Source organism: Anopheles coluzzii, chromosome 3 (genome assembly GCF_943734685.1).
Source record: "Anopheles coluzzii chromosome 3, AcolN3, whole genome shotgun sequence".
NCBI lineage: Eukaryota > Metazoa > Arthropoda > Insecta > Diptera > Culicidae > Anopheles > Anopheles coluzzii.
The window spans coordinates 34,299,866-34,322,991 of record NC_064671.1 but is presented as its reverse complement, the minus strand read 5'-3'; the positions used below and the strand labels follow the sequence as shown (position 1 = coordinate 34,322,991).

At 46.6% G+C, this 23,126-nt stretch overlaps 1 protein-coding gene across 1 annotated transcript; it reads left to right on the top strand.

Moving 5' to 3' along the window:
* Positions 1–1,353: 1,353 nt before the first annotated feature.
* On the top strand, positions 1,354–22,618 carry LOC120959953 (protein nubbin-like). The gene is made up of 7 exons (XM_049610177.1): positions 1,354–2,275; positions 9,396–9,443; positions 18,765–18,862; positions 18,956–19,294; positions 19,428–19,547; positions 19,666–20,219; positions 20,292–22,618. The coding sequence occupies exons 1-7, from the start codon at positions 2,092–2,094 to the stop codon at positions 20,725–20,727; spliced, it is 1,779 nt and encodes a 592-aa protein (XP_049466134.1). The 5' UTR covers positions 1,354–2,091; the 3' UTR covers positions 20,728–22,618.
* The last annotated feature ends 508 nt before the right edge of the window (positions 22,619–23,126 follow it).

Genomic DNA, 23,126 nt, shown 5'->3' with positions numbered 1-23,126 from the left:
GGAGCACCCCGAAGCGAGAGCTAGAGAGAGAGAGAAAAGAATCATTCGCCTCTATCGCAACATCGCACACAGCAAAATTACCTTATGCAATTTCGGACCGCTTCAAAGTGCAATCAGTGCGACACAGCAAACAGCGCATCAATGGTGCAAGCAATAGAGATCTGTGTGTGTGTGTGTGTGTGTGTGTGTGTGTGTGTGTGTGTGTGTATGCATTTGAGGACGATTATTCGTGTCTGCACCTTCTTACTCGCCCGTGTGGCCAAATCCAAGTGTAGGACCCTTGATTGCACCGAACGAAAGCAAAATAATAATAATAGTAATAGAAAAGAAAGGGACAAGGGTTCGCATCGAGGGACAGAATGCATTCCACCGCCACCCGTACCTGTTCGGATCTTGATCGCGGTGGGATGCGAAGAAGTGGCCAGATAGCAAGAAACTCTATCCTTTCAATTTAACAGCTACTGTAGTGGGATGAACGCTTTTTTGGCGGTAGAAAATGGTTTTCAATTTATATTTTTTACAAAAGAATATTTACAAGAATTTTAAATACTTTAAAATGAAGTTGAAACCATTTAATGGCGCATATCATTCCAGTAGAATGCTCAAAATAGTACATTTTTGCTACAATGACATACAACGAACATAAGGAAATAACAAAAAAAAACATTTTAAAATACTGTCAAACTGCTTTTCGAAGCTACGCACAGCATAAGATCCCTGTCACTATGAAACATAGCAAGCTAAGACACTAAGAAGAGAAAAACAGCTTCACAAAACAAAAGCGCACAAGCAAAACCATAAAAAGCAAAGAAGCAAAATGAAATACTAAAAAACTAATTTAAATAGTCTCCGCCTATTTTTTAAACATTGTTCCCCACTCTCCAGTTCGCGCGCTGCACGTCACAACATCGTCACCCTTCAGCGCTGCACTGTAAAACGCTCTCGCTGTGTGTGTGTACGTGCCTCTGCTGTCAATGTGTGTGAATGCAGCGCTGCCAAGCGTGCTAGAGTGGAGGCACACGCAACCGTTCGCTCGAGCCGTGCGAGCGAGCGAGACAACCGGCTGCTTTAATTTATGCTTTTTCCCCTCCATATTTGTCCATTGCTCAAGACGCACACCAACACACACTCGCACGCGCTCTCTCTCTCTCTCTTGCTCCTTCTCGTGCGCGCGCTCCCTAGCACAACATGCGCATTCAAGCGCACTGTACGTGTGCGCCCTTCTCTGTGTGTGGTTGTGTGCAGTCTACACACACACACCTAGAGAGCGCAGAAGGGCCCCCACATGCTCGCAGCGACGACGACGACCACAACATAGTGATAGTGGTGAAAAAATCAGATCTCCTTTACCACTCCAACAGTGCGGATGCGTGTGGCACCTCCACCTCACAGTGACGTACAGTTCGTCGTAAATAGTAGTAGCAGGCAGGCAGTAGGAACAGCGCACCGACCGGGTGTTACTGCGGGCTGTTTGATTGTGTGTTGTGTGTGATTGTGAAAAGCGCGTGATGTGTGCATAATTTGCAAAAAAAACGGAAAAGAAGCATTTTATAAAGCGAAAAGAATTTAATAATTTGAAAAATACTCTCCGCGCGGGGGCGCCAGTTCGAGTGAAGTGAAAAACACACCAAAAATCAAGGGGTATCAATCGGTTTTGCTCCAAGGCACATTGCGCATCGTATGTGGCGTGTTTGTCTGTTCCACATTCCGTCTTGCAAGTGGGCCGTGCCGTTCTGAGCCTCCCCAAAGAAATGCTTTGAACGTGCCAAAACCATAGCAAAAGAAAGCAAGCATTTTGGGTTTCGAGATGTGATGTGGTGTGTTGTGGGGTACCTTTCTTTGTACAATTTCTTCATAAACAAATTGTGATCCAGTTGCTGTGTGCGTGCGTGTGTGTGTGTCCCCTGTTTTTGCCAAGTGTCAAACACTGCTCGGTGCACACACGGGTGGTGGTGCACAGAGGACAAAATTGCGGCAAACGACGAGCAACGACGGCCGCCGCACAAGCTACGCAGGTGTCGCCGTGTCAGCAGCAGCAGCAGCAGCAGCAGCAGCAACGGCAGCAGCGCCACCGCCGTCGCACACTGTGATATGTTATTGTTACCGTCCAACTCGAGCCACCTCAGTGAACCGCAGACCGCCACCAGCATGGTCCTGTCGAAGGTGCGGTCCTGGGCCCGGGAGCAGCGCGACCACCGGTCCGACCACCGGGAGGACAACAACAACCATTCCGCCAAACGGGAGCTGCTGCGTACGCCGTCCCCTACGCAACGATGTAAGTGTCTTTCTTTCGGGTCGTTCTGAGGGGAGCGTGCGGAGATACTTTCTTCTATCCAAGGGGTTTACTTTCCGCGCGATTTTAGCTGCTGTCACTTTTTTTTATAACGCCGTGACACATTTCCTTCGTTTGGCGTGAGCGCTCTTGCGCTATACATGCACGATAAGAGCCGCTGGCAGTGCGGAAGGTGCAATAGGGCCGATAAGGTGCGCTCCTCCACCAGCCCGATACATCGATAGACCGACGACCGATGTTTGTGTGACACGGTTTGCAACTAAATAGCTCGCGCGCGAGCCGAGCGATAAACCTACCTAAAGATTACGAAACCTGGGGGCATTGTAGATGGAAAAGGGGGGGGGAAAAGGGCCCCTAATAAGCCCTAGTTCCTTTGAGTGTTTGTTTCGAAAGCGTATGCAATTTATCAAGACGCAAATAATCGCCCCCCTGTGCGCGCATAGCAAGGGAAAGATTATTGGGTCGATTATTGGGCAGTTTTGAATGGTTAAGTAGCGCTTTAATCGGCCGACTTGTCGATCGACACTGTGGTGTAGTCGTTAACGCGCAGTTATGAATCATGGTGTGTGCTATATTAGGTTCAAACCTAGAGTAGGGATTAGACACTTGACCATCAAGGTTTTTAAGACCGTGAAGGTGTATAGATCAAGATGTAATAATGGCTTTTAGGGGGGGGGGAGTGGTGTGTTAGAAAAGTATTATTTTAGTGTTTATACATTTTGAAGAATAAGCCCCCAAAAAAAAGTTGAATAATAGGTTGTTTTCACTGTATCTTTGCAAATGTCCAATAATTAGGTTTCAAGAGCGCTAGATAAATACAACTGTTAGAGTCAATCACTGTCTTCGTCTTAAAGTTACGTTTTAGACCACCTAAAGACTCCAAATTGACATTATTACTGAATTAAGTATTATTTAAGTAAGTGTTTTCTGGGGCTTTTTATCCCATTTTTTGCGTTTGTGAAAGGCTGGTTCAATGTAACTGAATTGAGATTTATTCATTTTTCTACTAAAACAGTGTGTTAGATCAAATTTGTTCTTCTTCCTTCATCTTCCTTCCTTCAAATTTGTGTATTATTTTCCGCATGACAAAAAAAATTATTTCCTTTTCCCATTCATTCCACAAAAGAGCTGCTGCTGCTGCTCTACATACCATACCTTTCTGGTAATTTATCGTCTTCTATATCAAAGTAACAATAAGCGAAAGCACCAGATCGTTCCACAAAGACACACTATTTCTCCCCCTCTCTTAGCAATGGTTGAATCTTCCCTATGCGCTCAATCAATACATCCAATGAAACGCAAATAATGCACTTTTCTGTCCTAGACGAAACAAAAAAAAAGCCTTAGAAGAAGGAAACGCAATGTGTCCACGGTCGAGACAGCGAGAGCACTGCACGCTGCAGGACACAGATATGCGTAACCTTTTTCCTTCTTTTTGTTGTTGTTTAGTGCGTTGTTCGTCTTCTTCATTTTCCTCCTACCTTGCCGAGGTGGAAGACGAGATTTCGAGGTCCGAGGTCGGTTATTATCCATACATACACAACACACCACCGTGCCACCACCGCCATCGCCTTGTCCTTGGAATTGAAGAAAAATTGTACAGCACACCAACGAAAAAAAAGCGAAAGAAAAGAAACAACAAGCTGGTACCGAAATCCATAGCGCTTTTGTGAGGGAGAAAAAGGTTGATTTTTATTTTTATTATTTCTGCCTTCTATGCCCATTTTTTTTTTTGCGCCATTGCACAGAACAGCATGAAAAATCGTTTCCCAAAAACGCATCTCTATCGCCTATCGATACGGTTTTGCTTCCTGTTCGATTCCACTCCCTCTCTCTCTCTCTTTTTCAATCCACACACCTTCGCACATCCTGCATGCAGCCACACAGGTAAAGGTGTGCATCAAAAACCGAGCATAAAAAGCAGCATAGGAGAGGAATAGTTGGTGAAGAAGAAAAAACACACACACACCTTCTTCTCCGCTTCTTCTTGTTCTTGCTTCGATCCTTACACAAACACGATTTGCTTTTTTAGTTTTGCGAAGGACTCGCCATGCCTTTCGGGGTTCGTCGCTGCAGGCATTCTCCCACCAACAACGAAAGGGCCGCCGCCGCCGCCGGACGCGCCTGTTTTGCTAGGCAAATTTTTGCTCTCCGTCCGTCCGTCCCAGGAATCGATTGATCGATCGGGTTGTTGTTCGCAAGCGCAAGCGATCACTCCCCCAAAAACAACCCTTACAAACCATCGCGAGACAGCAGCAGCAAGGATCAGGGCTCTCTCACTCGAGATCACTATCGCTGGGCTGGAGAAGCGACATGATTTTACAGCTTTTTTTTGCTTCACTTTTGTTGTAGTTTTCCTCCATCCATTTTTGAGGCTCATCTAATTTCCCTCTCATCTAAATGGAAAGATGAAATTTCATCCACTTCAGTGCGTTTCCCTTTCCGTGTGTTGTTAAATCCTTTCCTTTGCTGCTTGCCCCTCGGGTGGGATGACTCGGATCGGGCCGATCCTTATCGCGTTTATCCCGAAATTGCTCTTGATCAACCGAACCCATTTCCTGCCTTTGCACGGTGCACCAGCAGGTACAGGATGGTGCTTGTTAGGACCCTTTTTTCTGGGTGCTAATACTGATTTTCCCATTTCACTTTCCTCCACCTGAAAAAAGAAGCAACAACCTTATTTTTGGCGCTTTGCAACTTAAACCATTTTGACAGCGGCTCGATTATTTTACATTCCACGTGTGTCAGTCATTTGAAGCAGCCTGCACGCTCCCTTCCCCCCCCCCCCCCCCCTTTCAACGAGCGCATAGTTTCCGATGCAACCGAGCACCTTGCACTGGCGCACTGAAGCCACAGAGAAGCCCAGCACAGCAAACAAACAGACGCCAACAACGCCAATTGTAGTAACACCGTTTGGTTGAGGAGAGGAGGGAGATGGCCATGCAGTGGGGAGCGAGAGGCACCCATTCGAGCTCCCCGTCACTCTTTCCACCCCTTTTCTAGATCATTAGCACGGCAGCGTGCAAAACGAAAAACCCATTAATTAATTATTATTCACTTTATTTTAATTATAATAATTACGAAGCCGGTGCACCAGCGTGGCTGCGGCTTCGGTTGTGTGTGTGTGTGTCTGTCTGTCTGTATGTGTGTGTGTGAGTGTGTTTTGCACAAAAAAAAAACTAGTGGGGAAGAAATGCATGCGCCCGCGGTTTGCGCAAACGCACATTAAAAGGATTATTGAAGCGCCTAATTGCAGTCAAAAAGAATTACATACAAATGAGTGAGCCCTTCGGAGCCGTTTTGGTGGTGTGGTGTCGTGGGGGGGGGGTGCGGAAGGGTGGAAAATTTGCTTACCAAGCTTCGCTGCGCATTTCGGTGCGCAAACGGTGTGTTACGGATCAGCCTTCAACAAAGAGTTTTGCACGGGAAGTGCGTGCACATATGCATAACTAGAACTGCAGGTGGTGCACGGGGGCAATGAATGGGAGGTTTGCGGCGAGGGTTAGGGCGAAGAAAAGCGCTAACGATTTGCGGTTGCTAAGGTGTGATGGTGCAGCAATCGAGTCGGCCGAGAGCGATCGGTTCGTCCTCGTTGGAAGGGATTTCTCACCGTCAAGCTGGCTATTTCTCTCTCTCTCTCTCTCTCTCTCTCTTGTTTTCTCCTTCTCTCTCTCTCTCATTCCCTTTGTGGTTGAGGTGGTGCAAATTGCGGGAACCGTTTGGCAAAAAAATAGTGCAATGCCTCCTCCAGGTGTTGATTTGTGTATTTTTGTTTTCTTCTGCGTTCTTGTTTGCTCTAACGAAGTTCGTCGTCACACGTGTTGTTAGCGTTGCCTGTGCGGTCAATTATGCTTAGAAAAGAAATTGGCATAAATCGGGCTGATTAATGGGGAGGGGGTAGCATTTCGTCGTCACACAAATCAGCCCCACAGGGAGAGGTAACGCAAATTAGAAGTCGCAACGGCCCATCGCGAAACTAATACTAATTGGGCAGGGTAAACTCAAGGACGCTACAGAACTAAAACACAGCTCCGTTGCTTTGGAAGATGGGTTCTAATTATTTAAAACGTTTGCCCACTTCTAGCAGGGTGTGTGCGTGTGTTTAGGGGGGAGGAGTTGTTTTTATACATTTTTATTTACTGTTTTTACTACCACCGAAACAACCGGGGCCAGTGACGATCGGCGTAATTAATTAAATTTGGCTAATGAGCCCAAACATCATGGGAGCGAAGTCATCGCCGCTGCAAAATGCTGCCCCCGCCATAATTGGGACGAGTATTCATCATAAAACTGGGTGGTAGAAAATGAGTGAGAAGACCACCAGAACTTGTTCTTGACGATTTTACAGGCCGGAAAACCGCAACCAAAAATGCAAAAATCGAGCGGCTCGGGGCTGCTTATCGCCAGTGGGAAAAAGATTAGCTTTACCAGCACCACGCACACGCACATAAAGGTGGATGAAAATGGTGCTTGATTTGCTCGCAACGCACAAACCGGAAAGGGTTTCAAAGATTGAATGACGTTTCGGACTTCCCCTACCCCAGCACTGTCCACTCCAACCGTTCCGAACTCATTTCCAATGTAAATGTAAAGCTCATTAGCTGCAGATGGTTCTTTGCCCGCTGTCTCTTCTCTTGCGGAAAACTATATTTGGCAAAAATAGGCAAATGGGAAAAACGAAAAGTAGGCACTGCTGCTCTTACTGTTGGGTTGCTTCTTCTTCCCACAGAAATGGAAAGAGCCACCGGCAAACCCGATTTGCACCTTGCGGTTCTCGCTTGTGGCCAGTGTTTTGCCCTCACGAGTTGGGCTCATTTAACGCTTATCGACGCAAACGCGTCAAACGAGATATGCACCTGGACCTGGAAGCGGAGGGTAAGGGTGGAAAATCACATGCTGATTTGCATAAACAAAAGGCGCACCGAAGGGGAGGGCGCGCGCGCGCAAGCAACGTGAGCATTGCGCTGCCGATTTGGACGCAGCACCATGGGGGGAGTAAAATGGGAAACAGGGAAATTGCTCTTTCCCGTTGCATTTTGCGTTTCTTCGTTTTTCTTACCATTACTCTCACACACACACACACACACATACATGCACAGGTTACACACACGGAGAGAGCAATATTCAAATGGCAAACGGTCGCCATGGCAGCGTGGTGTGCTGCTGCTTTTTCCGTTCTCGCTCGAAAGGTGCTGCTGCGCATGCAAAGTGATGAATTCCCAGCGTGAGTGAATAATAAGGGACTGGTTCTCTGGGTCTTGGTGGCAGCAAATAAATTATCAACACTGATCCTAAAAGGTTGAACAGGAAACCGTTTAATGCAGCAGCAGTTCGTTTTTTTTTTTGCTCTCTCTCCTGCTGTTGTTGTTTCTTTTATTTGCCTTTTTGTGCAAATAACCTCCGAACGAAACAAAAAAAAACAAATCGAACCGTATAACTGTTTTCTGTTTTGTCCCTTCGACAATATGCCAATGTGCAGAAAATATGCTGGTATTTTTGTTGGAAAGCAAAGCGAAGCTACAATGACAACCTTTCACGCGCTTCCCCCTGACATGACTTTGCATAAATGGCAAATCCTCCTCCTGTGCCTGTGCCAATCGATTTTATGAGCATTTTTTATCGAGAAGCATAAAAAAGGAGACACACTCACACACACTGTCCAGTTTTTTTTTAACAACTCTCACACACCTAGGGACAGGACACCAGGAGTGCATTTCACCATCACAATCCATCCATAATTAATTAAACTGTAATCTCCCCTCCCGGGGATTCGCCCTTCGATTGTATGCGCAGCAAAGGTGGTTCTGCTGCTGCATCCCCTTTGCGTAAACGAGCCGCCAACGAGGTCAAAAGTGTATGCGATGGCCCCGAATTTGTCATGGCCAGTGTGTGTGTGTTATTTTGCGAGCAATTCCCCTTCTATCCCAAAACCGCATCACCAATTTGCATAAAAATATTTAGACGTCGACGACATGAAGCGGCGAACCTTTCTGCCGCTTCCAACCCCGAGTGTGGTACACGAGTGACCCCTTGTATGGATTTCAGGAACGGGCACGTCACTTTTGGCAATTATTTATTAGGGGTTGTGATGCGTGCAATGATGGAATTGAGCGAGAGAGAGAGGATGCTACGCTGTCCGGCCAAAAGTTTAAAATCCCTCTGGGAACAATAACGCCAACAACACTGAGCTGGCGTGGCGACTGTGTGTGTTGCGCTCAGGGGCTGAGCAAACTGACCCGCCGAATTCCCCGGAGGGCACCACAAAGCACCGGGATACATACGAATTTGCCGATATAAAATATCGATGGACACGTCTCGACAACCCTGTGTGTGTATACGAATCCTGTTTACGAGAGGATTGCTTTCATCTCACGGGGCCCCGGTGCTGGTTCTTTCTTCTCCGTCCATCCGTCCTTTCCTAGCTTGACCAGCCGATGGTGGTGGCTGTGGCACACGCGGGGGTATAAATAATAGCGCCCTAATACTGTCACCAGCACACAGAAACACACACACACAGTCGATGTGGTGCAGATGGTGTGGCAAGGGCGCAGCACACCGGTCGTGTCCACCTTCGAGGCGGCGGGCAGGCTTTCGGCAGGCTGGTCGCTGCCCGGTAATTCAACACTTCTTTTCGAGTTTTTCCCTCTTTATTATCCTCCCTCGCAAACGCGCGGCCTGTTGTTGCCTCTGCCTTTTTCTTATATGTGTATCTGTGTGTGTGTGTGTGTCAGTTCGTATGCCAACCGACATTAGACGTTCTTCATTTGGGTATAAAACACGATATATCCCAGCGGCTTAGGGGCCATCCCGGTGATGCTGTGATGAAAATATATTGACATGTGCAGCGCGAGGACATTCGAACAGTAGGGACGAGCCGCTGTCGTGTCCAGCACGGTTTCCCCCTTCATTTTAATTTATTGCAATAACGATGCCGATCCCTGGTGGTGGGCTGGACATGTAAATAATTCACCCGATGTGTCGTCCGCCGTTTGGCTTTGAAATTGTTCATAAAAATGGAACCGAACATAAAATATATATAGAAATTGTGTAGCTCGTTTCCCAATAAAAAATATTCTCTTTTTCCTGTTGGCTCTCGTTACAGATCTAAGCATAAAAACACCAAAATCACCAACTCCGCCCCGTTCGCATGGTAAGTTTGCTTCACCCCTTCTTTACGCCCGTCTCTTCGCACGATTCGCCCATGTGTGATCGATTGATCATCGGCTGAGCGGTGCGCATCCCACCATTTTGCGCGTCAAACGGTAGCGCGTGGCGGCAAATTATGTACGCACGGGACGTGGTACGAATCAATTGATTTGTCCGACCAGAATCCCATTTCCCGGGCGCCTCATGTTCCCTACCCATTTCATTAGCCTAATCTCGAAAAAAGGGTTTTTTTGTCTGGCTGTTAACCAACTGTGTTAAGTAACCTACTCCAAACACCCCTTTCCTGTTTTTTTATGCTTGCCTCAATTGCGCAGTTCACCCCTTTCTTTTTTTGGCTACACCTTCCTTCCCCAAGCGCCGATTGGCTGCCGATATTGCGCGCCCGATGACGACACACGACCAAGATTATCGACTTCATTAGCATCGTTGCTGCTGCGGCTGCGTTGCTTAGGGTTTTTTTTTACGTTCAATTTTCCCCCTTTTCCGTTCCAAAGCCTACTGTTCGCCTTCTGGAGAAAGGAGGAGGAAAAGCCGTAGATCGATGCCCGTTTGAATTATCTCTTTTCGGGGTTGGTAGCTGCTTGAAGATCGGATGCCTCGTCGCTCTTGCCTTATTGTGATGATGATGTCACTATCCTAATGTTTCCGTTTTTTTAATTCCTGCACAAGACATCCTCAAGAGCTTGGCGGGACCCTCTCTCTGCCCCTCTCTCTGTGTGTGTGTCTCTGATACAAGAGGATGATGGGTAAGGATTATAGCGATTAAAAGTTAACCTCCAAGAAGCGTGCGCCCTTTCATTCAATGTTTTGGGAACCCCTTTTTACTCGGGAACCTTCCTGAAGGAACGATCGTCCTTGGGTCGTCTGCTTTGGGACGGCACGAGCCAAGAAAGTCAGACAGGCACGGGGACACGAACGCAGGAAGATTTATTTTCTCACTTAGTTAATAGTTTTACGATCCTTATGTTGCTCCTCTTCACTCGCGCGTTGCCGTTGTTGCCGTTGGAAGCAGCTAACGGTGAAGACATCTCTCCGCATTCCGTCGTCCTGCATCGGGGCCGTACGGCTCTGCTTTAAAGCTCGCCTCGCAGTATAAATATAAAAGTTTTCGGTCCAACGTGTCACTCGGAGCTGCAAAAGAGGGAAAAAAGGGTTCACCGTCGTCGTAATCTTTGACTTTTGCTGGGTTTCCAAGAGAGCGCGCGTACGCCACCACTACCTGGCTGGCCACAAAAACAGGGACACGTGTCTAACAAAGGAGTGAAGTAGATTGAGATTTTTTGGTTGGTCGGGGAGGGATGTTTTTTGTTTCTTTTGCGTTTTGGTTGTTTTTGGATGCCCCTTCTTGCTGGTGCTGCTGCTTAACCTCAATCCTCTCTGTAAAGGCACACGTATGTTTGTATTGCCTGTGTTTCATCGAACGTGTGTCTCTGTTGAAGCAGAAAGAGGGTTTTTGTTGTTGTTGGAAGGGAAATTTTGGAAATTCCACCTTCCATCCCGTTAAAGGATGCCCCGGCCCTGGCACGGAAACAAACACCTGTTCAGCAGATGCGGCTCTACGTGTGTGTGTTTGTTATCCCTTCTCAAAACAACAATAAAAAGGACTCGTTTGTCCACCGCCAAAATGGCTATCGAACGAATAATCCACATCCAATCCAACCAGCAAAAAAAGCGATTTCCATTTCACAGTACAAAAAAACAGCCCACCTCCTATCATTACATTAAAGTAAATGCAACCAGACGACGAACCCCACTTCGGTTACATACCTTGTAATCGTTTTGTTTAACAATCACCTATACATTCCCCCTTTGAATCTAGTATAAAATGGGCCTCACATTACAATCATTGTCATCGCCCCTTCCTTCCCCTCTCTCTCTCTCTCTAGTTGGTACGATAATTGATTAAATATTTAAATAACCCTCCCGATTCAATTATTCACCTGTTGGGGCAAGGTGTCACCCTTTTAGCTATTTTTTTTTATTATTCACACACACACACACACACGATCGCGTAATAAAGTGCGTTATTTTAATGCGACAAAACGATACCATCCTTGTATTAAAAGGGTGACCACACAAAAAAAGGACACACTCTGCAGCACCTTCGGAGTGTGGAGTCAGATCTCAAAAGAAGGGTTAATTTATTGGGCTCTCGTTCTCTCTCTTGCCCCACACCACAGCAAAGGCTTTTCATCTTGCGGTGTTTGTGGAGAGGACTTCATTTTATTAGAGGTTTTCCATTCCCTACAAAAAACCCTTTTTTATATGCATGCGCTTCTATCCCTCTTTTTAGTCGAGACGACAGGGACTCAACGGAATTGTATATGTAAAAAATGCTACCCAACGTTATTTCCCTACTTTTTTACACACACACAACCCCCGTTCGAACACAAATGAAAAGGGATATTAAATATGCATCAAATGCACCCTTTTCGGTCCATGTGTATATATGCATAGTCCCTCTCGAAAGCAATGAAGGGGTTGTTCTCGTGCGATTCAAATGAGACATCCTGGGCCTCTCTCGTGCGCCCCTCGTTTGCGTGTGTGTGTGTGTTTGCCATCCTGTTCATCCTGTTTTGCATCATCGAATCCTTTTTTTATTGCGCCGTATGTGTGTTGCTTTCGTCCCCTTTTGCTGTGCTGTGATGATTGAATCCAAATATTTAAATTTCACCCCTTTAGAGGGAAAGGATCCTTCATCACACAAAAAAGGGCGACCTGTTGAAGTGTAATTAGCCTAATCAAACACAACCACTTTCGTCGCGCGCCTTCCTATTCGTTGTTAGAGCATAATGCTTAAAAATGAACCTTCTCCCCCCTTTCATCGAGCTTCAGTGCTGAGTGGCTTTATTATGTTTTAACCGCGTGTTAGTTCCCTTTTTTAAGGCGGAAGGGATTTTAAAATGAAAAAGGGGACAACTTGAGAGAGATAGAGAGAGAGTGATTTGAATATGCAAAAAAGGGCTTGTACAAATCTTCCCGGTCTCTGGACCAATCACACAGGCGCGCTTCAGCATCAAAGCAGGCGGGCGCCTCTCGTCGAAACGTGGATGTACGCAAGCATAGTGACGCAGTGTACGCAGCGCGAGATTTATGTTTGCTGCTGCTTTTTCGCATTTTTTGCATCTTATCCGCCGGATACCCTTTTTTCCTTTAATGCACACACACACACTTACCACCACCATTTTGATTTGCAGTGCTGCTACTTTTTCGGTTTTATACGTGCAACGGATGCGCGCTGCTGTGGTGTGCCGCGCAAGCACATGGCGGTTCCGGGCGGTGTGCGCGGCTGTAATTTAATTGCAATAAAAATGGTTTTAATTGAAATTACAAATCACGACGTTCGTTCGTTCGTTCTCTCTCTCTGAGCTCAGCTCAGGCGCCACCGTTGCAAATGATACCCTCTGTTTCGCCACCATGCCGCGCGCGAATGATGATGATTCGTTGGTTTTTATTTTTGCCATTTTTCTGCAGCGTGTCGGGGGACGGGTTCGGGTATAATGGTTTACGCGGGGCCGATTCGCAGAACTTTGGTAACGGGGATGGAAGTTGCTGCATAAATTGGCAGTAAAAAGTGAAGAATAATTTCACAAACCCACCAGCGCCATCACTAACCAGGGCTTTTCCTTCGCTGACCGGCGATCGACCGGGGGGGGGCTCGCCGGCCCATTAAACATTCTGGGAAAAGCAGACTCTTTCACTCGCGGCACGGTTCTGATGTTGTTCCTGCTCGTAAAACGCCACACAGCGGCGGCGGCGATCGCAATAAAAGAAAGGGAAGGGAAGCTACCTACTACCGGGCTTTAAAGGCTGCGCCTTTCCGCGGCGGGTTATTGAGTTGTGTAATAATTGTAATTACAATAGTGTGTGTGGAGAGATCATTTTTCTTCATTACGGTTCAATATTTAAGCATCATTTTATGCGACCGATGCAGCGCGCAAGCATCGTTCCAATTAGCGGTGCGGTTTGTGTGGCGCAGTTCACGCGCTTTCCCACTGGGGATGATACACAAAACGTGACTGGGGGGTGGGATGCCTGGAGCAGTCAAAATCGAGCATTTTCAGGCATATTTAACCGTGCAGGATAAAATGAAGCTCGCCCTACCCTACCATTACGAGACAGTGAAAAGTGATTCCATTTTTCCACCTAAGCGTGTAATATTCTGCTTCCCCAAAAATTCCAGTCAAAATTCAAGTCCTCCCCTCTTTTGGTTGCATTTGGACCATGAAAAGCTCTCGATTTTTCACCCTTGACAATGCCCAAAAAACTAGGGAAAAATTCAAATTTTTCACATGCACAGGATCAAATGAACAGCTTAACACTTCTGTGGCTGTGTGTGTCTGTGTGTATGCGGGTTTAAGGTCAGTTTCGTTCCACTGTGTGTGTGCCTGTGCAGTAAAACAGGATTATTCTTTACTCCCTCAAATCGGCCACCGACAATCCGTGGTCAAGTTTAAAGAAAATTAATGGGATTTTGTACCATCATCGGCACACCACTATTGGAAGATCTGCTGCACCCAGCTGGACCAAATCCCGCACACCTTCACCCTTTTTGCCGTCAAAAAAAGGGACGCTTATTCGAGAGAGGGAGGAAATAAAGGAGCAAAACGAGGATGATTTTTGGCGTAACCCCTTTTTTTTTGGGTTTGCTGGGTAGCAGCTGGCTGGCCCTCACTGGCTACTCAGCAAAGTTTGATCCGGTCAGTTCCGGGTGCGCCCGCCAAACCACGTACTGTTTGCATACCAGCGCTCAGGGAAGAAAGTGGGGGGAATTTAAATCTTTTCACACTTCGTACAATACAATTTTATGGCTGACTGCATCTGTGCCCTGGTTTCGTCCCTTTCGGGCCGCACACACACTCCGTCAGTCGGTTGGCGAGGTTTGGCCAGAACGGCTTTTGCCTTTTGATTGCCCAACTATGCTGAAACAGTGGTGAGTTTATTATTCAAAATTTATGCAAAAGAAAAATCACCATCCCATGGACTCTCTCTCTCTCTCTTTCCGGCTCTTGGAAGTAAGTTTTTGATGCGGTCAGCAGTAGAGAAGGAGTATGGAATATGGGGGCGTTAGGATTTAGAATAGCCGCCACCACCACGGGCTGGTGGGTAGCAGTAGCCAGGATTCGATGTGATGAATATCAATGAGCTACTACCACCGAGTGTGCTCTCCTCCAAGTGTTAAAGAAGAGCTGGCTGGAAATCAATGCTGCAATAAAAATTCATACTTCTCTCGCCTTCTTACGGTATCAAATATTCATCATCACGGTCTTCTTTTTTTTATTATTCTCTCGCTGGTCAAAGAACTGGAAAGTACCAGTTAGGAAGGTAAAGGACACACATTCCTGGGCACAAGCCACAGGATGGCCCGGAAAGGATGAAGTCGCAATTTTGTGTTTCCCCTTTGCATATCACATTTGTTTGCACGTTTAAAGGGGATGATCATCCGATTTTCCCGTACAAGGAGTGCATTTTTTTTTAATTCTCAATCAACAAAAGGAGTTGTACATTGAGAACAAACTGTTAAAAAATGATAAAACATGTTTTTCAGGCAATTTTATTTTTGTCTTAGTGCATTTAGAATTTGTCTTTTATTATTATTATTTTTTTCATTTCTTATCTAACAACGTGTGATATTTTGTTAATCAGCGTCAAACCTTACTACACGTATCACAAGACCTTGTACCGTTTATGGGGTAACATTTATGGTTTCCTAAACATGGTTACTTGGATCATTTCAAGAGCATTGCGCAAAATAAAACGTAGAGAGAGAGAGAGAGAGAGAAAGAAAAGCATATAGGAATAGAGGAGAGCGCAATCTAGAGCGTAAGGTGGTGCATATGAGAGAGTTGGTAAGAATAATGCTCTTACATTTGCATAGCCAAAAGTAATTGACTTTAATTTAAAAAAAGGTATAATAAAATGTATAAATATTGCAAGCATAATTTGTAATATTTTTCAAACAAATTTCATGAAAAGCTTTTAACCTTTTCCGTTCGTTAATTACTACATTGCTTAATTGCTGCAATAAAATCCGGTTCGAAGGACCATTCAACTACAGTGCTTTACAAACACAATCCGGCACGAAGGACCATTGTTTACATAGCTCTCCTGCCGCTTTAATTGGGGGTGTTTCCCCTTAATTCTTTCACAAATATTCCATTTTCTTGACTCATAAAAAAAACTTTCTCCGAGAGTTTCCCGCTCTCACCATTTCTTCATTTGACATTTGAATGCTATCAAGCGGGTTGAATGATGCCATCTTAACCCGTTTGCGCGTCCTTTTATCTATACGCGCGCATAGAGAAACGAACGGTCCTACCTTTTCCCATGTGTGTGTGTGTGTGTTTGTCACAGCAGGAAAGGTAGATTGCACATTAGCAAACTGACTTTGAATTGGAAATTTTGAATTTTACAGCCTTCCTCAATATCATATACACAGAATCCAAATGTCGGTAAAACCAAAGCCAATGTCTGTTAAATGCATGCAAGAAAAAGGGGGAAAACAGACACACACACACACACACACACACACACACACACACACACACACAAGCCGACATTCCCAGCCCGAGGCCGAATATGGTAAGACCTCCTTTTGCTCGCTCGGTGCTGCATTTCTTCCCATTCCTGCTCTCGCTGTCTCTGCGCAAAAGGGAGCACATAGAGGATGGGGACAGTTTATCGGGACGCCGTCATCAGCCGTTACATCGATCACTACTACTTAAGTACAGAAGTTAAAACCTCCGTTATGTTTTGTGTGACGTGGACAACATGAAGGCAGCCAGAGCACAGAACAACGAACCCGCACACACACATCGCGTTGTCGTTGTAGCAAAACAACAAGCAGAAAAAAAAGAATCAATCATTCACCATTTTATGCGTTAGAACAAATTTCATGCAATTTGTTGCAGCAGCGCACCCCGGCAGCAATCACAGGGATGCGTTGAATTTTCACAACAAAAGGGAAAAAAACTTCCTGAAAAAAGCACATTCACCATGTAGCTTCTAGTTATGCTGCTTAGGGAAGGATAAAAAACGGCACTTCCCAAATTTCCCTGATTTTTTTTTTTCGGGAATGGCGGGAAGGGCGTCCATTTTTATTGTGTCATAAATTTACAGTTTTAATTTTTGCTGCCTCCTAAACGGTCCTTTTGACGCCCTTCCTTCCTAATTGCTGCCTAACGCATGGGTGGCACATGGTCGGTGGCGGTGGTGACGTCGGCAACCCTTTCTCGTTGCGCATTGCTTGCGCGTGTATGGCAGCGAGATGGCTGATCAATCAAACCCTGCCGAAGTTCTGCCGCGTTTGCAAACGATTGTTTACGGGCAGCAGCAGCACCAATTTCTCCGGGCTTCTCGATGACATACACACACACACACACAGCCTCATCGTCTCACAATTGCGCCATTTCGGGCCCGCAACAGTAATCAATTATGTGTTTCTGTATGTGTTGTTCCTCCCTCGGCGCGCACACGCGATCGTGCTATCGATAGCACAGAGGAAAGGGAGAACCTTCAGGGGAGGAGGCGTCTGTGAAACCCATAATTCACGATATAATTTTTAATTTCCACCCCTCCTCTTCTTTGGCTTGGTGGTTAAGAACGCAAGCAAAAAGGGTTGTGTTTGCCAGCAACAAAAGCAACACAACCCACACTACTTCCAATGTGGCATGGTATCATCATGGCCTACTGCATCTCCTGCTCCATTCCCTTCGATCGCGGGACTGTTTTTGGGATAATTGACACAACAATACCGTTGATTTGTCCCGATATCGCCTGGGCCAATACTACCAAACCGTTGTCACTGTCAGCGTGTGTGCCGTTGTGCCGTGCTCGTTTCAGTTTTAACTTTTGAACCCCACTTTTCTTCCACAATTTTTAGTGTACAGTTTTTTTTTCTGTGTTATTAAATTGAACATTGAACATTGAGCACAGTTGCGTGATTTGTTCGTGCATTTCGTCCATCCACACCACCACGATGTTGACGGTTCCGTGCACCTACTCACATCTAACCATAAATCTCTCTCTCGACAGAGAGAGGATTTTGAAATACTTGAAACTTGATTTTTATTGCAGTTTTATTGTATAAATCATTATTGTTGTGTTTCGTGATGATTATGAGGGTTCGTCGCCTTTTGCGGGTCAGTTTTTCGTTTACAGCGGGTTCGTTTAGCCTTGCGTTGAGTGTTTTTCGGAACTTTATTGCCTTCGGGTTGTATATTTCACGTAATTTCACCATTCTACTCTATATAAATATGACCTAGTTTTCGGGGAGAAAAAGAAATTATAAAGCTTATGAAAATGCGTTACCTTCAAACCGTTACATCAACTGACCTCGGACAACGATGAGGCGACCTGCTGCTGCTGCAGTCCCTGCTGGGCTTCTAGATTCACCTCGAGAACCGATGGCCGCTGCTTTCGTCGTCATAAAACGTCGTCATTTTCTTAAAAACAACAGTACGGCTACCCTTGAACTTGTCGCTTTCCAGGCGAGCTTTCCAAACGTTGCAACGTTGTTTCTACGGCTTGTTACGCCCTTGTTATATTGTTTAATATACGGCATGCTTCCCTCCTGAGCGGCGACGCACGCATTACACATAGATTTATTTTCAAAAATGTGCACAAAATAGCAAGGGAGTGTGTAGTAGTAATAGCAGCAGAGAATGGTGAACGTTTGTGAAAGAGTAAGGAAAAAGGGGTGACGAACCCCTACCAGCAGCAGCAGAAGCACGGGGAATGCATTTCGTACCACGGGTGTCCTTCGGTGTAGCAAGGGCTCTTTAGGGAAAGGGGTTCCAGCATCCAATATGTCGCATCAAACGGCTTTTCGCCATTGTGCTGCCACTGTTGTGCCAGTGCCGATTGGTCCTTCCACAAATGAGGTGAAACACACACACAGCCAGGGACGAAACAGTTGTAGCAGGAAGAAAGTACAACTGTTTTGATAACCGTTTTTTTTTTTTTTTTGCTGCACTGAGTTCTAAAAACCCTCTTCAGAGGCTGCAACACCTTTTTGTACAATAAAGACTCGTGTCCTTGACAAGTCTTAACACAACAACACGCTTCTTCGTGCACTTCCCCACCGAAGTCCGGAATCCGTCTTAATGATGTAATTTTTCATCCGTAATAGAGAAAAGGGGATTTAAGGAAGTCAAATCCCCTTTTTGCACCACCATCACCTCTTCCAAGGTCCTCTCTTGAGCGTTTATTGTATTTTGAGTGCCTTAAAGTAGGTCACACTTTCACACAAGGTGTGTTAATAATGTGCTTTTCTTTGCTTCCTTTCCTTCCCTTTTCCTTCCAGACGACATTGACAGCGACCGTGACGATGGCAGCGACCGCGAGCACCTCAGCAGCCCTATTCCAAACGAGCGTCCGGAGCGAACCACGCCACTCAATCTAGTAAGCGACGCAACGCGCAATTCACTCTCATCTCTAGACGCTCTGTACTAACGTTTTCTCTCTCTCTCTCTCTCTCTCTTTCGCTCCCGCTAGATCACAGATTCATCGCGACGGACACCCTCACCACCCGCCTCCAGTGCCGTGCCGGGCGGTGGGCTGGGAGTCGCCCTGGCCGCCCTACAGAACCATCTGCCCCTCAGCTCACTGTTCCTGCAGAACCAGCTCGGGCTCGGTGGACTGGCCGGCCTTTCCGGACAAGACATCGGCATGCTCCAGCAGGCCCTGCAAGCCCAGCAAGCATCCCTCCAGCAGCAGCTCCAGCAGTACATGCTGCTGCAGGTACAGGGAGGAGCAGCGAGTGCGAACGGGAATGCTGCAGCCGCGGCCACGGCTCAAGCGCAGGCCGCCGCTCAGTTTCTCATGCAGAATCAGGTACGTAGCAGTTATCTAGAATGTCCTTTAGGATGAGAAACAAGGCGAGTGCTGTTCTTGTGTAGTACAGCTCTGTATCTCTCTCTGTTCTCTCTGTTCTCTCTGGAATGCTTGCACTTAATCCGCGGGACAGCTAAATCTAAGCTTTTCCCCAACGCCCGGCACGGATTGTGCCACCAAGCAGCCCACCAGCAATGGGAGTGCCGCCGTCATCGTCAGCGAGGGACAGACCGTTTCTCGAACTTCGATGCAGGTCACTTGGCTTCCTTTGCATGGCTTTTCCCCTCTCTTTTACTTCTCCCTGACAACTTCTCCTCCTCTAATTGTAACACGTTTGTTCTGACACACTCCTTCTCCTTCATCTTCTCCAGGTCCAGCAGGCCGTTGCCCAGCTGCAGGCCCTCCAGAAGCAGCAGCAGCTGAAACCGACCAGCTCCACGCCGACACCGGGCGCCACCGCCACCAGCTCTCCACTGCACAGTCCCTCCGGCAGCCCGGGACTCCATCACCACTCAACCCAGACGGGCGCCATGCTCGGTGCAAGCCAAACGACACCGCCGAACGTAAGCCAGCTAAACGTGGGCGGCATACTAACCCCCTCCACGCCCGGCTCCGGTGCGCACACACCCCAGCTGCAGAAGCATTCCGCCGCGCCACGTGCCCTCGAACCGTCGCCCGAAGAAACGACTGACCTGGAGGAGCTGGAACAGTTCGCCAAAACGTTCAAGCAGCGCCGGATAAAGCTCGGCTTCACGCAGGGCGATGTGGGGCTGGCGATGGGCAAGCTGTACGGAAATGACTTCTCGCAAACCACCATCTCCCGGTTCGAGGCCCTCAACCTGAGCTTCAAGAACATGTGCAAGCTAAAGCCGCTGCTGCAGAAGTGGCTCGAGGACGCGGACAGTAGCATCTCCAACCCGGGCGGGTAAGCTGGTGTTGCCATTCCAACTATTAGCCTAATTACCTCTAATCAAACGCTCTCTTCTCTCTTCCTCAGACGCATCTTCAGCCCCGCCGCCCTCTCCAACACGATGGCCACGCCGGAAACGATGGGCCGGCGGCGCAAGAAGCGCACCTCGATCGAAACGTCCGTCCGCGTGGCACTGGAGAAAGCGTTCCTCGTCAACTGCAAACCGACGAGCGAAGAGATTTCCACCCTCGCCGACAACCTGTGCATGGAGAAGGAGGTGGTGCGCGTGTGGTTCTGCAACCGGCGGCAGAAGGAGAAGCGAATAAACCCACCGAACGGTATGGACAGCCCGACGCACTCGTCCGCCAGTGGAGAGCTATTCCCGGCCGGGCTCGTGCCCGGACTGTCCTCACCTTCGTCTGCCACATCCGGTGGTGGTGGTGGTGGTGGTGGTGGTGGAGGACACCACTATGCACCGCACCTATCGCTCCATCATCACAGCGGGAGCATCAAGCAGGAATGACCGGTGGTGGTGGTCGAGCGAGCGCTTGGTTGGCCATCCCCACCGTCCCCGCTGGAACGAGCGCCGCAGAGCTACCTGCACTGAAGCAGGGACCAGGATTTCGGCTGCTACTGTGGAGGGGGGGGGAGGCAACATATCAACAGTATCCCAACACAGAAGGTGTAATAAAGAAGAGGGAGAGAGAGAGAGAGAAAAGTAGAAGCAAAGAAGGGTAGTAAGTATATATATATACGATATTTGCAGGATTATGTGTAGTATCTGTTTAGCTGGTAAGATGCTCTTAGCGCTAATATAGTCACAGTTTGAGGTAGTAATAGTAGTAGTAGTAATAGTAGCTCCTGACGTAGGTGATAAGGGTGTGAGATACGAATAGGGAACTCGAGCTGTGTGTGTGTGTGTGTGTGTGTGTAGCCCTGCTCAACAGGGGAGCTCTCAAGTACTACGGTATACCAGGGTTAGCGGTACTACTGGTGAAGTGTACTCAATGCTTTGCGAATACGGATGTGAAACATTCCGTTCCATCCGTTTCGACGACCATTGCTGTTCTTTTCTCCTAGATCAAATACGTCATGTACATAAAGGATCGTATCAACCAGACAAGAAGCCAAGAACTCGTCACGAATTTTCAAAAAAAAGAAAAAAGCTAAAATAACACAAATTTGTTTGCTTTTCCAATGTCCATTCCTCCCTGGTTGGGTTAGTTTGGGTTCCTTATAAGAAAACACTACATCGATTACATTCCAATTGGTTTTCCCATTAAAAGAGCTTCTTCCCTATAGTAGGCTCTGAAGACAAGTAGCAGAGAAGCCTGGAGAGATAGAGAAAGAGAGAGAGAGATATCCAAAGAACTTTAGTTTATTACGACGCGGAAATGCCGACGAACGTTTCGTACACTTGAATACAAAGCTAGTTAAAAGACGAACAATCCTTTAGATTGGATTTAGAGGAAGATGTGTAACGAGTGAACGCAAACCTTAATATGGGAGAGATACATGTGTACCGCACGCTACTGCTGCTGTGTGTGTGTGCCTGTGTGTCGTCGCTAGAAAGAGGCTCTTGAGAAGTGAGAAAAGTCGGACGAGAAAAGAAAGGAACAAAGTGGAGAGTGGAGAGAGGTTGACTTTTATCACTGCGTGCGTGTCTTCCATTATATACGAACCCCCTTTCTCCCCCCGCTACCACCAGGCAATAGATGAGGATTTTGCCCTCCCCCCAAAATATCATCCCTCCCCCTTTCCAACCCCCCCCCTCTGAACGGATTAATGTTCCTAAAGAAACATACACACATAAGCCAGCAAATAGCCAAGAAATGGGAAGCTGACTTAGGAGCCGTAAGTGGGCTTGGCCAACTAAGCTAGTGTGTTAGAAACAAAAGCGAGCCAGCGCCGCAAGCTGTAAGATGTGTATTATTGTTTGTGTAAGTAAAACAAAATGGGAAAAGTTTAAGAAAAAATACGAACAAGACACTCACACACACGCACATACATTTACATAAACTGTAGAGTTTAGTGGAAAATCATCAATCGTATCACACACACACACATAAAGCACAAACTGCCAATGCGTGTGATATGGTTCATCATTTTCCCTATGATCGCCAGAAAACGATCGAGATCGAGTGTAGATCGAAGGAAAGGAGGTGTGTGTGTGTGTGTGTGTGTGTGTGTGTGTGTGTGTTTGTGCGTGCTACTTGTAGATAACAATTTCATGAGCAACGAAATCTGGGGAATCCTTTACTCCCTCACCCTTTTTTTGGGAATGTATGTTTGTTTGTGTGTGTGTAAATCCCAAGGAAGGACAGACCATATCCACGTTAGACGAAGAGAAAAGATATTTAATTTGTTACTAAAGTTAGCAATCCGAGCGATAAAATGCGGGATTTTTCCTCTTACGTCTTTTCATTTGTCTCTACATTTGTCCCTTTCTCTTTTCTGTTTTTTCAATGCAAACCCCGTTTGCCCGTTCACTTCTTGTATCGATTTTTTTTTTGTTTTGTGTTTTTTTTTTTTGCCAATTTTTCCAAGTGTTATTTGCTGCTGCCCCAAAAAATGCTTTTTGATTTTTGTTTTGTGTTTTTTTTTTACTGTGTGTAGTTCGTACTGCGTTCGTGTTTCGTAAATATAAATACTAATTTTCCACTCCCGTTATAAGCAAAAAAACAAACAAACCACGAAACACACATAAAACACACACACATACAGTACACTTCCCAGTTTTGTTTTTGGCGGGGAAATTGAGGTTTAGTAGGAGCGACTTCTTAGTGAATTTTGAGCGTATTAAATGTTGTAAAGCAAAAGCGAAAGAAAGGAAAGAAAGAAAGGAAAGAAAGAACACATAACAACAAAAACCCGCGAAAGTTAGTGTTTGTTAACACAAAACAAGCTGTAAATAGTAAACAA